This window comes from Bactrocera dorsalis, chromosome 1 (assembly GCF_023373825.1).
Source record: "Bactrocera dorsalis isolate Fly_Bdor chromosome 1, ASM2337382v1, whole genome shotgun sequence".
NCBI classification, from domain to species: domain Eukaryota; kingdom Metazoa; phylum Arthropoda; class Insecta; order Diptera; family Tephritidae; genus Bactrocera; species Bactrocera dorsalis.
The window spans coordinates 73,872,231-73,887,691 of NC_064303.1; the positions used below are offsets into that span (position 1 = coordinate 73,872,231).

Genomic DNA, 15,461 nt, shown 5'->3' on the forward strand with positions numbered 1-15,461 from the left:
AAGACAAAAAGTAGACTATTGAAAGGAACTTTTATATACATAAGTATTATGCGGAAATTGGTTAGAAAACAGCTTAGCAAATGAAACAAGGCTAATAATTTCCATTGATATACATACATATATCGTATACATGTGTGGAAGCCACAATTGTAAGACGACCGTAATAGAAACGAATATACGCAGATGCTCCTTATTTCTGTTAAATAACATTGATTTTCCACAAGTACGCTGTTATCTAACACAATGTGTATGGCACGCGCAGAACAGCAGGCGGCAAGCCGGCAATCATGCCAACCATTTCGCCCTTACAGAAGTCAAATCTGCGGTGTTTTAACAAACTTTCTATCATGTCGTTTCAAATACTTGTGAGAACGCTGCACGAAAGGGTGTAAGTGTTGGCAAAATATTATAAAAAAAGTTAAGTAAAGAAAAAAGAAATTAGTAAAATAAATGTTTTTAATTGAATTAAAAAACTGGTTAACTAAAAAAATATTAGTAAAAATGACATATTTAATTAACGATTGCAACTATAATATTGTTGTGTGGCATTAATGAATTATTACTAAATAATTTTTGGTAAAACTTGAAATGTGAAATAAAAGGAAGTTATTATATAACTAATATAAGAAAATAAGGTGATAGACTTTGTTTTAGAATTTTCTTAGAACATTTTAATAACTAATATCATGGCAGTTTTATTTTACAACGTTGAAGATGAAAAACATAATATATGTAAATATATGAATTTTAATACTTTAAAGATGTATTATGAATTGCTTTGGATATATTTGTGATTAAAAAGAAATATAATGTCCAATCACGAAAGTGATCGCATCAACTGTCCATAATAGTACAAATATGTTTGATACTTTCAATTTCTTCAGGACACAACAAACAATGAGCTGGCTATTACAATCTATAGCAGTCTTGGCCTTTTGCACCAATGAAGAGGAAATATTTAAATTAGAGATCCACAGTATACATAGTCATTTATTGTGCAATGTTTTGGTTGTGCTTTAACCAAAGTAAACATTATGAACACTTGTCTTTTCGACATTCGGAATACCAGAAAGAGCGATTACATCAAAACTCTTTGCTTCCGCAATCCTCCACTAAAAAACTCAAAACAAATATCATCTCACGATATGATAAATCGAGGAGCTATTTCGCATTTGTAAAACTAACCAAATGCTCGCGTAACTCGTTTTGTCATTTTGGATTGCAATTCATTATACTTCTAATGTTATCTTGTCGAACGGAATGGTAAGTAATAATACCTATATTTTCATATTTCGCCTGCCAAAAATATGAACTTTCTAACTTGTATCGAACGTATCATAATGAGCTATTCCACTAATAACTTATATTTTATTATTTATAAATTTTGCAATTTTTTAAGAATGAAAATTTATATTGAATCTATAACTATATTCGTGCGGTTAGTCCAAAAATGACGTACATAGATTACATGCCATTGTCCCAAATTTCCACACAGGCATTGAAAGCTACTGTCCTAATGCATAATTTTCCTTCAGTATAAGATATTATTTTGAAGCGTATACAACAACAATGATATGTCGAACTACAAGTATGTGGCTAAAAAATTGTTTTGGGGAGTTATTCTGCATTGTTTCAATATGAAGAAAACCTTAGAAAATAGTGAACGTATCTAGCTAAGCAACCGTTCTAAAATTTATTTGAACTGATTTTGGCTCAGAAGACGAATAAAATTAAAAATTATTATTTTTTTTAATTTCGTGTTTGAAATTAAAATTGTTTACTCTTGTAGCATTTTGTGACGAAATCGGACCATTGCACAATTATTTACTTTAAATTAAAAAAGTTGATAAACGAAAAAAGGAATTTTTTGAATACTATTCAACTAAATCAAAAACTGATTTTAATAAAATTGATTTATTTTTGCATATTTTTAAATTTCTGCTTTTATTCCTTCTGACCCGAATTGCCATCAAAGCCATATACATTAGGGTGTGCCATTCAGAGGCAACCTTTTTTTTTCAATTGAAAAACAGGCTCAAAACTTTCGAAAATGTGTAAAAAAAAGTCACTCAAAAGATGTGCTCTTAATATTAATATTAAGAGGTGCCCATTTGAAATTTTCTGTTTTCCATATAAATTACATGGAAAAAAATTCATTTTTTTTGTGGTGGTTATTGTGCGGAGGTTTTATACGTGCCCCAATGGCTGCCAGTAGGGATGGTAAACTCGATCCCGATTCTACTCGAGAATCGAGTTTTCTCGTAAAATAATCGATTTTTCGAATGTCAAGAACCGATTCTTAATCGACTTCGACTACTGGAGATCGATTCCGAAAAATCGATTATATTACGAGAAAAATCGATTTTCGAGTAGAATCGGAATCGAGTTTAGCATCCCTACCGGCAGCTATCGGGGCACATAGAAAACCTCCGCACAATAACCACCACAAAAAAAATGATTTTTTTTCATGTAATTTATATGGAAAACAGAAAATTTGAAATAGGCACCTCTTAATATTAATATTAAGAGCTCATCTTTTGAGTGACTTTTTTTACACATTTTCGAAAGTTTTGAGCCTGTTTTCAGTTGAAAAAAAATGTTGCCTCAGAATGACACACCCTAATATACATATTATTATTGAAAATAGGTAATTAGAGGACTCATTCCGTGCGTTAATTACATTTGTGACGCAATGTCCCGTTGTATTATCCTCTGAGGATGTATTTAAAATAGGTCAAAATAAGGGGGTGATTGGGAAAATACGTCAGCCTTCGCTAGAAGCCGCTTGCCTGCAATGTAATGACTCTGATAGGAGCCAGCTTGAGATCATGACACTGGAAGCAGCGACTCATTCCGTTCATTAATTACATTTGTGACGCAATGTGGTCCAATAATTTTTTTATCTCAACTTCAACATCAGATTCTGAGACCTTTATTTGCTCAGGATAACTGTTTTTACTTTAAAATGTTATCATAGCAGGGTAAAAAGTTAATATCAAGTTTTTTGTTAACGAAGCTTCTAATAAGTAGATACGGAAGCTTTATTACATTCACAAGTTTTCTAAACACCAAAAAATGTAATATTATATTGTATATAGGCGTGAAAGTTTACAACCGATATGATGTGCCTAAAAAAAGTACGTATGAAACAAACATTTGATAGAAGTAAGAAAATTATAAAATGAAAACCAAAGCTCAAATATGTATATATTATATATTTATGACAAAAAAAAATAAAAAACAATAAAATATTCACGAATATACATTCAAGTAAATACAAAAAAATTTAAAAAATAACACACAAAAAATGGCATACCTGGTAGAATAACATGAAGAACAAAGAAAGTTGCAAAAAGTTTCAGCTGAAATCAAAAGCATGGACTTAGAAAACATTAGCTAATATAAACAAACTTAGTTCATTTGAGGGCGAGGCAAGGATCACAACTTTTTGTATACCTTAAATCCATGTATGAAGAAAAACATACCACTCAAAAGGGCACTTATAAAACAATTGTTTTAAAATAATAAAACAACATATAATATTATTACATAAAAAGTACTTTGTTATCTAATATACACCTCTATTATCAATACTCACTTCGATTTATGGGGATTGAATACGATTTTTTATTGCAATTTAATCTATTATAAGAGATAATTTTTTAGCTATTTTCTCTGCACAGTCCGCGTGTTTATATTGTCTAACTTCTTTCGCTTTTCGTAGCCCCTACGAATGGTATAGAGCAAAAAAAGTATTTATAGTTAGTTTTATGAAATAGCTTTGATACAAACAGTGGTAAATTTCAATCTTTTATTTTTTTATTTTTGGCCTATGAAATCGACCTTGCCACGACCAAGAAAACGCCATTAATTTAAAACCAATAATGTGACATAGCTTAGTTGCACAAAAATGTTATTTAAGTACGAGTTGCTTTAAGTATGGACATCTATTTATGAGTGAAAAAACTTTTAAGAAATGTACATATTTCCTTAACTAATAAAGCTATAATAAAACGAATTTGGGATTATAGTATTTTTTATATTTTTCTATTTTGCTATTACAAAAAGCAAAAATTTTAGTTTAAATAAGAATGCAATTATTGTTTTAATGCATTATTTGAAAACTTGTTCCCCATATACCTAATTTTCGGAAATGATAACATTCGCGGGTCCGGCCCATGTTGGCAATTAGGCAACTACCTAGAGAGGCATTTTGGTAATTTTCTTCACATATTTTATTTATTTATTTAAATTATGGCTTACGTTGCTATGTGTTTAATGCGATTATTCCGTTGATTTGCACACAAAATATCGCATAACACATTTATGTATGTATGCACGTATTTTCGATCAGAAACGACAACGGTTTGCTTGAAAAAATAGAAAAGACCGTTCAATAAGAGAAGGAAGATGAACCAACTCACATTGCTAAGCAAAATTATGAAATTGATTTTTTGAATATTTTAAACAATTAGAAATGTTATTAACTCACGGATTGACGGATACACATGCAACAAATTTATAAAACGAAATTCAAGCTATTACAGAAAAATTGCTCATAAAACAACACTACTGATCTTTTTAAAATATTGTTGAAATAAATTAATAGATATCGTTCTGAATTTATTTCTAGTACCACGGTTGTTGGTAACACTCCCTGTGTCTGTAGCAAGAGGAGAGTAAGATGCAGCTGTATTTGAAAATAACTACATTTGTATGAATAATATTTAAATCAGTTATTTTGTACAAATGCATAAATGGGTGAATGATTTGTTTAGCCTCTGGAGAAAAATCCCGAAGCTGGACGAGGCTACACTTTGGAAACAGCAAATATATCATTAAGAAACTGTGGGAAGTGTTTCGAGCATGAAAAGTTGGTACAAACTACAATTTTTAGGAATATACTTTTTTATTAATCGTCAGTCATGTGTTTTATCCACTACACAAAAAAAGGAATAATAACACTGGTTTACAGCAAAAATGTTCCATGAACGCCACTATCCAATTTGTATGTGAAATGGCTCGCTGATTTCGAAAATCGAGTTAATTTTTTTTTTTATGGATACGTTTTTGAGATATTTGCAATTTACCGTTATTCGACCAAAAAAAAAAGGTGTCTTCATTTAATCATGTATATCTCACTGACCAGTTGAGCAATCTTACTGCAAATTATAGAAAATAAAAGTGAATGAAATTTCCTAAAAATATTGTCTACTTCATTTTTCCATAGGCCTTATAATTTCTGAGAAATTGATTAATAACTTCGTGTTTTTAAATTTTTTTATGAAAAAATTAAAAAAAAATAAACTTTGGCAAGGAAAAAATTTTAAAACAAAAGATATTTTTAAATTTTTTTTATTTTTTATGAAGTCCTGTTTCTTTATAAAAAACTAAGCTACCAACGAACAAAATCCATGGATAAATAGGAAAGTTGTACATGATCAAAGAAATATATCCAAGTCGCGCAAAGTCAATGTATTCGTATATGCGTATGTAGTGTGTAAAGTAGGGGTGGGCGCTGTTTCTGTTAAGTAAAAAGTCAATTTTCATGTCGTTTTTAGTTTTTATAAACTCATTTATTTATATATTAGTAATATATATTAAAACAATGTGTTATGTTTGTCTTAAGTTGATGTTCTTACATTATAGTCGAAATGATTATGTGTTTTGTTTTGTCGTTTATTTAGTTTAGGATCGGTTTCTCTTATGAGAAACCAACAGTAGTCACCCATCAGACCGACGTCCCAGAAACCTTGGTATCGATTCTCAATTAATTTCATTTACTGGTGAAACCTTTCGCCATGCTCGTCACTGAAGAAACAATCATTTCGAAGGAATCCCACGCTGCTGCCTCAACTGGTAACAATAGTCCTTTGAATTGGTCATTATTTATCAACTTTTTTATTTGGGGTCCAACAAATATCCCTTCCTTTATCTTGGCCTGGGAAATATTTGGGAAAAAATTTTGCAAATAATTGAATGCTTTGCCTTCTTTGTCCAACGCCTTAACAAAATTTTTAATGAGGTCGAGCTTTATGTGCAATGGCGGAAGAATGATTTTTTCCTTCTTTACAAGTGGGATGTATTTGATATTATCCACACCAATTGTAAATTCAACTCTTTCCGGCCAATCCTTAATGCAATAGTGGTCTTTACGAGCTCGGCTATCCCATTTGCAGAGAAAGCAGCAGTGTTTTGTGTAGCCACTTTGTAGACCGCATAACATTCCAACGACTTTAAGATCGGCACATATTTTCCAATCATGCTCTTCATATTTGATGAATTTTAACAATTTCTCCATCACCTCGTATGTTTCCTTCGTGTTTACTGCATGCGCGATCGGGATCGAGGGCTTTTTGTTGCCATTATGCAGTAATACGGCCTTCAAGCTCAGTTTATTGCTGTCTATGAACAATCGCCACTCCTCGGAATCATATGGTTGACCAAACTCTTTGAATAACCCTGGAATGTCTTTGCAATAGCATACATTGTCTTCCTTCGTATAGTGTTTGGCAAATGGTTCGTGACGATTTCTATAATATGTCACCTTAACATGGGGTGACACGAATTGAAATTGTTGCATACGAGAGGCATGTAGCTCAGCTTTTTCCTTGGATAATTCCAAATCTCTAATCCAATCGTTTAGTTGCGCTTTTGATAGAACGTTTCTCTCGTTTTCCATTAAAAATTCATTACAACTTGAACCAATATTATTCGACACAAGGAACACAAAACATTCGGAGTCCATGGTTTATCAATATTTTTAGGCTCAATACCAAAATATTTTGAATATATAGATTGGATCGAATCTGTAAACTGCCTCCGATGCCGCACAAGAGTATATTCACCGCATATGTAACAGAACATATCCGGATCGTTGGTACACTCAAATTCTCGCGTACGTTTACTCATTTTATTTTTAAAAATAGCTCACGGTTTCTTATATTGTAATTATAAACTGGAACCAGCGAGCCTTACAGATATTATGAACTTTCAAGGGGCATTTATCCTTATATATAGCTTGATCGCCAAAAAATAAAAAAAAGGCAAAACCTACCTAAACAAAAGTTCCTTCATATTAACGAGCCGGGAAAAGAAAATACTACCTGCTATGTTGGCCTTGAAAAAAATAATGGATTTACCAAGATACATATGTGTGTGTGCATATAGGTATGCATGTTTGAATTAAATTTATTTGCATTAGGAAATCTGCCTGTATACCTACACACATGACTACAGGGGTTTCGAACCTAACACCTCTAGCTTACGGTGCAAACTACCTACTACAATAGTATTTGAGTATTACTGTTCTAAAAGTATTATTTGATTTTTTTTAAATGAATAGCGTTATTAGTTTATTCTAATGATATTCGAAAACAATCCCACCCCTACTTTACACACTACATACGCATATACGAATACATTGACTTTGCGCGACTTGGATATATTTCTTTGATCATGTACAACTTTCCTATTTATCCATGGATTTTGTTCGTTGGTAGCTTAGTTTTTTATAAAGAAACAGGACTTCATATAAAATAAAAAAAAACTTAAAAATATCTTTTGTTTTAAAATTTTTCCTTGCCAAAGTTTATTTTTTTTTATTTTTTTCATAAAAAAATTTAAAAACACGAAGTTATTAATCAATTTCTCAGAAATTATAAGGCCTATGGAAAAATGAAGTAGACAATATTTTTAGGAAATTTCATTCACTTTTATTTTCTATAATTTGCAGCAAGATTGCTCAACTGGTCAGTGAGATATACATGATTAAATGAAGACACCTTTTTTTTTTGGTCGAATAACGGTAAATTGCAAATATCTCAAAAATGTATCCATAAAAAAAAAATTAACTCGATTATCGAAATCAGCGAGCCATTTCACATACAAATTGGATAGTGGCATCCGTGGAACAAAAAACAAATTCAAATTTGTGATCCAGTGTAATTAAAACATTCTTAACAACCATAGACATTTTTTAACCAAAAATAACTTATGAATCTTCAACAAAATTTACTTAAAGCAGATAATTGTCAGTAAAACCTTGGCTTACTTGATGTTATAGTGTACAAATAAGTTTGACCGATCACAAAGTATTTTTCTTATGCACAGCACATCAGTTTTGGCCCCAATATTTTTTTTCATCGTAATTCTTTAGATAGGAAATAGTAATGAAACTTCAACTGAAAATTGTTGTAGTTCGTAATACCAAACAAGAATTGGGTTGATACTCCCATACACCCATACAATCACCATTCATGTGAAGTAAAGTCAGCCGGATTAGGGTGCTCAGGGAAGTATTCGACCCATTTTTGATACCCAGAGTTATTACTGTCGAGAAAGAATTCTCTCCTCGATCCCCGGTATGTCAAATTAGAGTTTTCTATCTAAATTTAGTGCTTACTTACAGGTATGGCACGTTATAGATGTTGGTTAATGGCGTTTTGTGGGCAAGAATTTAATTTGCTGGATAGTCACCCAGATTTCAAGTCGTTCTGTCATCCTGATCATTTATATGTATATATAACCCTAAATCTGTCTTGATTAGTTTTAGGTGATATGTACAACCTTTAGGTGAGCAAAACTATTATACAATGCTGCATGTTGCAATAGTAAAAACATGGCAGTGGCCTCGTCCTCTAATAAGTCTAATGTACTTATCTCCTAAACCATATAGCTGGAATAACCGAATTTACTCAGGATCTCAGATCTTATAAGAACCCCTACAAACAGTGTCAAAATATACGAAATCGGATGACAACCCCGTTCACTCCCAATATAACGATTTTGTTAAAAATATTAAAAATGCGGTAAATATACAAATAAATGCGTAATGAAATAAAATTTTACACCCGAGATGGTACAAAAGAGTTTTATAGGGGTTGATGTTGAATTTGAACTATGGGCTTGGCACCGCCCACTTTTACCTGAAGCCCCATATCTCGGGATTTACTTAAGCGATTTTACTCCAAGTCGGTACGTAACATTACTATGATATTTCTATTTTGCAGAGCGAAAATGGGCGAAATTGAACCACAACCACCCTTTTTTCCCATATACTTTACACTTTTAAGTTCCATAAACTTCTTATATTTCTCAGTATACAAATCAAGCACAACAAAAAAATTCGATTAAAACTTCGCGTAGGTAGTGCCCTTGAGTAGTGCTATTCTAATTCTAAAAGTGGTTAAAAGCGGAACAAACTTGTCAAGTCTACCTACAAGTACATATATACCGGATATTACCAAAAGTATCGGTCAGTCTGTGAGATACATATGCTATTGCAATTCGGAGAGAGTTGTTTTCTTATAATAGTATGCCGGTGTGTCAAAATTAGGTTGAATTTTTAATTTCCATTATACATTACAAAGCATTAAAGTAAAGAAAGAAAAAATTTTTCGAAAACATTCGTCTCATTATTCTGATCTCTTCTCGTCTTGATCTGTCTCGATTAGTGTTTGGTGATACAAACAACCGTTTGGTGAACAAAACTATTTTTATTTTATTAGCAATATGATGTAAAAGTATAAAAGGCACAGTTGTAGGACGTCAAGAAAATTTTCCAAATTTGTTTAATATTTAGTTAAATATTTTAACAAATCTTTGGAAGGTGATGTTTTCAGTTATCTGAGAAAGCATCTTTGAAAGATATCTTTCAAAACGTTTAATGTAAAATTAAAGCGAAATGTACATAAGTACATTTTTAAATAGTTCTGTTATAACCCGGCATACATACATATACGGGTTGAATATAATTAACGATAACTGAATATTTCCCAAAAAAGCTTGTGCCTATGCGGTTGAAGTTGCCAGTGAAAGGCTCCACGTTCACCTTCGTCGCCATGCTACAACTTCGATTGGTCGTAAAGCGGCCAAGCTTATCTTACATACACATACAATTGATATTGATAACCTATCGGTACTGACGAAGCATTGCGAAACGCTATCTGTTAATTTATATGTAATCAGTTATTAGCTCTTTGACATAATTGGATTTTAAAATGTCAAGTTTTAGGTAGATATGCATGTGTTCGTTTGTGTGTATAAGTGTTCACACTTGTATATACACCCAAGCAGATGAGATATATATGTATATATGCAAACATAGATATAAAAAAAAAACAAGAAAAAACGTTAACTTCGGTTGCACCGAAGCTAAATACCCTTCACTGGTGCATTTCTGTGAGTAACTATGTGTTAAGGTTGTATGGAAGCTACATATATGCTATAGTAATCCGCTCTGAACAAGTTTTTTAGAGATCACATTGTTGCCTTAAAAAATTATCTACAAGTATACCAAATTTCGTGAATATATCTTGTAAAAAAATGAGAAAGTTGTCCATACAAGAACTTGATTCCGATCGTTCAGTTTGTATGGCAGCTATATGCTATAGTTAACCGATCTAAACAATTTCTTCGGAGATTACATTGTTGTCTTAGAAAATAATCTATACCAAATTTCGTGAATATATCTTGTCAAATGTGAAAGTTGTCCATACAAGAACTTGATTCCGATCGTTCAGTTTGTATGGCAGCTATATATTATAATGGTCCGATATCGGCTGCTCCGACAAATGAGCAGCTTCTTGAAGAGAAAATGATGTTTGCAAAATTTCAAAACGATATCTTAAAAACTAAGGGACTAGTTCGTATATATACAGACAGACAGACGTACAGACGGACAGACAGACGGACATGGCTAAATCGACTCAGCTCGACATATCTATCATTCATATATACTTTATAGGGTCTCCGAAGATTCCTTCTGGGTGTTACAAACTTCGTGACAAACTTAATATACCCTGTTCAGGGTATAATAAAAACTCTCAAAAGATATACACAATCATTACCAACGATGACTCAGAGCGTTAGAACGACAGCCGCTATCAAAATCGCATTGGTGATCTGAAAGTGACCATGTTGCAAGCAGCAGCCCGTGTACACACATACAAATTATATACGAGTACATATACATGTGGTTTAAATAAAGATCGTTTTGGAAAAAGATTAAGCTGTTATAGGCGTATTGTTATTATACCTAGCTTTTATATATATTCATACAGTTTTATATGTGCATATAGTACATATATATTAGGGCATAAGATGCTATTTTCTGCATTTTATAATAACCGTATTTGATCATGGTGAAGTTTATGTATATAGTTTATTTTATATAGTTTCTTATACTCCTAAGTTTTTGTTTGAATAGCACACTGTGCAGTGATTTTAGTAGTGCGTTTTTTGTACGATTGCTGAATTGGTTGCAAAGAGTTAAACGAATGCCGAGACACTTTTATTGCAACACAATGTCTTTTATCAGTTCAACAGACATTTGTGCGATGTGCAGTGATTTCCTACTGAAAGCTGGCTTATGAAGCTGTTAACAAAATGGGTATCTGCTTAAATTCTTTATCGCTATCGTAAAAATACCTACGTATAATTTTTTCATTCCAATTAAAATGCATTCTCGTTCTTCTCGTGGTTCACATGGTCATCACCGACAATTTCGAACCGTGAGAAAGGTTTGAGAAATGTGACAGGGTTAAATAACGGAAACAAAAATTCTTCACAATGCGTTTATTCGACCAAAATTTTCGAAAGGATTTTTTAAAGATATCAGTGTAATAACACTAAAATAAATACATGCATAGGGTTGGTTAAATATAATTATTTAATTTATATTATATTAGTCTATACTACAGAAGATGGCGCACTCATAATTTATAGATAGCATATCTTGGCAAACCTTCTTTCCTTAACCAGTAAGTAGGAGGTACCTCATATTAATAATGTTATACTCAAAATAGTGAAGGGAGAATATTAATTTTGAATAATGTGGTTGAAACTTAAAAAAAGAAGAAAGGAAGAGTTAAGATTTTTTTTTGCACATTAAGGGTGGTATTCTAATAAAGAGATATGAATTTCTGGTAATTTCTGAAATTACTTAAAAAAGAATAGTTAATATTTGTACTGTTGCGAAATGCTGCACAGATAATAAAGTTGTATTCACCTAGACCTGAAATTATATATACTTCTTCTTCTTAATTGGCGTAGACACCGCTTATGCGATTATAGCCGAGTTAATAACCGCGCGCCAGTCGTTTCTTCTTTTCGCAACGTGGCGCCAATTGGATATTCCAAGCGAGGCCAGGTCCTTCTCCACTTGGTCCTTCCAACGGAGTGGAGGTCTTCCTCTTCCTCTGCTTCCCGCGGCGGGTACTGCGTCGAATACTTTCAGAGCTGGAGTGTTTTCGTCCATCCGGACAACATGACCTAGCCAGCGTAGCCGCTGTCTTTTAATTCGCTGAACTATGTCAATGTCGTCGTATATCTCGTACAGCTCATCGTTCCATCGTATGCGATATTCGCCGTGGCCAACGCGCAAAGGACCATAAATCTTTCGCAGAACTTTTCTCTCGAAAACTCGCAACGTCGACTCATCTGTTGTTGACATCGTCCAGGCCTCTGCACCATAAAGCAGGACGGGAATTATGAGTGACTTATAGAGTTTGGTTTTTGTTTGTCGGGAGAGGACTTTGCTTCTCAATTGCCTACTTAGTCCGAAGTAGCACCTGTTGGCAAGAGTTATATATATACACATATAAATAATATAATAAATAAAATAGGCGTGGCACCGTTCACCTTTGAGTGAAATCCTATATCTCAGAAACTGTTTAACAAACTGATGCCAAATTTGGTGAGTGAAGTTATCTTATTATTATTATGGCACGTTATTAAAATAGCCGGAATTGGTTTTAAATTCCATTCTTTCACTTAGCAGTATACACACCAAACATCATTGAAGTGATAAAAGTATTTAATCTTAAACCAAAAATTTTAACCTTAAAACAAAAAATTTATCGGACAATAACTTTCTTTCCTGTATTACTACAGGGTAGGTCATTTAAAGTTGACCCATCTGGCAACGCTGTAACTTTTAACAGCGCTGACAAATCGGCTAATGTCATACCGCGTTAGAAGCGTCATTCGAAGACAATTTATATCATGGAACAGTACACTCCAAAAGAACGCGCTGAAATTGTTCAGCTTTACATTCAAAATAGCTTTTCAATTGTGTTAACTCAACGTGCGTTTCGCAAAAAAAATAAAGTGAAAAGTGCTCCAGTTAAGAACACAATTAAGTCTTTATACGCAAAATTTGTGAACACCGGTAATCTCAGTAATGCCAGTCATGCATCCAGACAACGCACAAGACGTTCTGATGAAAATATCGAAGCTGTACGAGCCAGTATTGAGGAGACTCCATCGACATCGAGTTATCGCCGCTCTCAGGAATTAGACATCTCTCGCACCACTCTCCAACGCATAATTCATAACGATTTGAAGATGTTTCCATATAAAATTCAAATGGCACAAAAACTAAACCCAGCTGATTATCCGCGACGCCTTAATTTTGGCAAATGGGCCATCGAAATGGCTGAAAACGAACTTGACTTTTGGCGAAAACTCATCATGTCAGACGAGGCACATTTCTCGTTGAATGGAGGCGTAAACAAGCAAAATTGCCGATTTTATGCCACCGAAAATCCTCAATTAATTGAAGAACAGCCTCTTTACGACCAAAAAGTAACAGTTTGGTGCGGTGTTTGCGCGAATATGATCATCGGACCGTATTTTTTCGAAGACGATGATGGAGCCACGACAACAGTCAATGGTGAGCGTTATCGAGCCATGATAACGGATTTTGTGATACCCATTATTCGCGAAAATGACATGGATAACTTCTGGTTTCAACAGGACGGGGCTACATGCCATACAGCTCGACCAACAATCAATTTATTGCGACCATTTTTCCCCGGGCGATTGATATCGAAAAATGGTGATGTTGACTAATGATGTTGAATAATGGATGCAATGTTTCCTATTTATACTTTTGCAACCAGTTGCTTATAGTTTTGTTCACCTAACGGTTGTACGTATCACATAGAATTAACCAAAATACATATAGAGTTGAAATCCGGTTGTCTGTCTGTCTATCCGTCCGTCCGTCCGTGCAAGCTGTAATTTGTGTAAAAATATCTTGATGAACCTATGCAGGTTTCTTAGTAGAAAAAAAGTTCGAGTTCGTAGATGGGCGTAATCGGACGACTGACATGCGCACAAATCGCCATTAACCGAAAACCTATAATGTGCCATAACTAGGCACCTTAAGATTTAAAACTCATATTTGGTACAGGGGATCGCAGTAGTAAGCCCTCTAATAAGTTTAATGTGTATGTCTCCCACCCGTTGAAATTAAAATTAAAAATAAGAGCTAAGACTTGGAGTCTTGTGGATACCATGCTAATAGAAATGTTCGCCTTTTAAACCAAATAAATCAGACACCCAATTTTCGACTTCTGCGTAGGAATCGAAGTGTTCCTCAGCCAATGCGTATCCTATCGATGAAAACAAATGGTAATCGGAAGGTAATAGGGTAGCATCTCCCAGCCAAGTATATTACTTCGATTGCATCCTGTACCGATTTTTTGTGTGCAAGTGCAATGCATGGTTCAAATTCATCATTTATTTTCCGTGGAGATTGGTGTTAACAGTTTCATCAGGTTTCAGAAGCTCATGCTATACCATACGTTTCTTATCCCACGAGAGTAGTGCCTCCTTCCAGAATGGATCTGTTTTTGCAATCGCTGTTGATGGTAGTATTCTTAAAATAAATCAGTTTTTCATCGCTGGTTACAACTCGATGCAAAGCTGATTTTCTTTCGTGTCTTTTATCCAAATGTTTTTTGGTTTTCCACTAGTCTTCTGTTCAATTCATGTGACATCCATTTTTCACGCTTTTGGATCTTTCCCATAGCTTTAACACGGTGTGGAATTGTTTGTTCTGCAACAAACTCATGACTCAAAGTGCCATCTTTATCCAATATTGCTTGCAGTTTGGCGTCTTCAAAAATTTTTGGTGGTCTTCCATGTTCTTAATTTCTTACATCAAAATCATTATCTCTAAACCGTCGAAACATATCTTGCATGTAGTTTCTAATAGATCATGATCACCGTATGCCTCATAAGCTTAATTAGGGAAATTCGATAAATGGTCTTTGATTATTTCAATACCTCTGGTTGTAGCTTGGTTTAACAATCGGTGCAGGAGTGCACAATAAATGCAAGTAGTATATCAGCAAAACTTCTGCAATGCAAATGTGTTCTTTTGTTTCAGTCCGTATTTATTCACCGAAAATGCAACTCCTGTATCATTTGTCTACGAAAGAGAGAGTTCTACAAAGCACAATGCTTAGTGGGATGGAAAGAATTTGCAAAGATATCTCATTGCTATAAAAAAAACAAAAAAATTCTACGTTCACGTTACATTTTTATTTCGAGTTCGAGGAGTATATGCGGTTTAAAATATTCTAAAACCCTATATTTAATAGGTTTAATGTACATATTTATGTATGTGATGTAGCATATACATATTTATGTATGTAGCTATAGCAACTAAA

The 15,461-nt window shown here is 33.4% G+C and overlaps 1 protein-coding gene across 1 annotated transcript in view; it reads left to right on the forward strand.

Annotated features, from left to right (window-relative positions):
* Nucleotides 1-353: 353 nt before the first annotated feature.
* Nucleotides 354-15,461, forward strand: part of LOC125776860 (protein Wnt-10b) — a 595,050-nt gene continuing 579,942 nt past the window's right edge. The window contains exon 1 of the mRNA XM_049450534.1: nucleotides 354-1,263. Within this exon, the coding sequence (XP_049306491.1) occupies nucleotides 1,001-1,263 (263 nt within the window). The 5' untranslated portion in view covers nucleotides 354-1,000. The remainder of the gene's footprint in view (nucleotides 1,264-15,461) is intronic.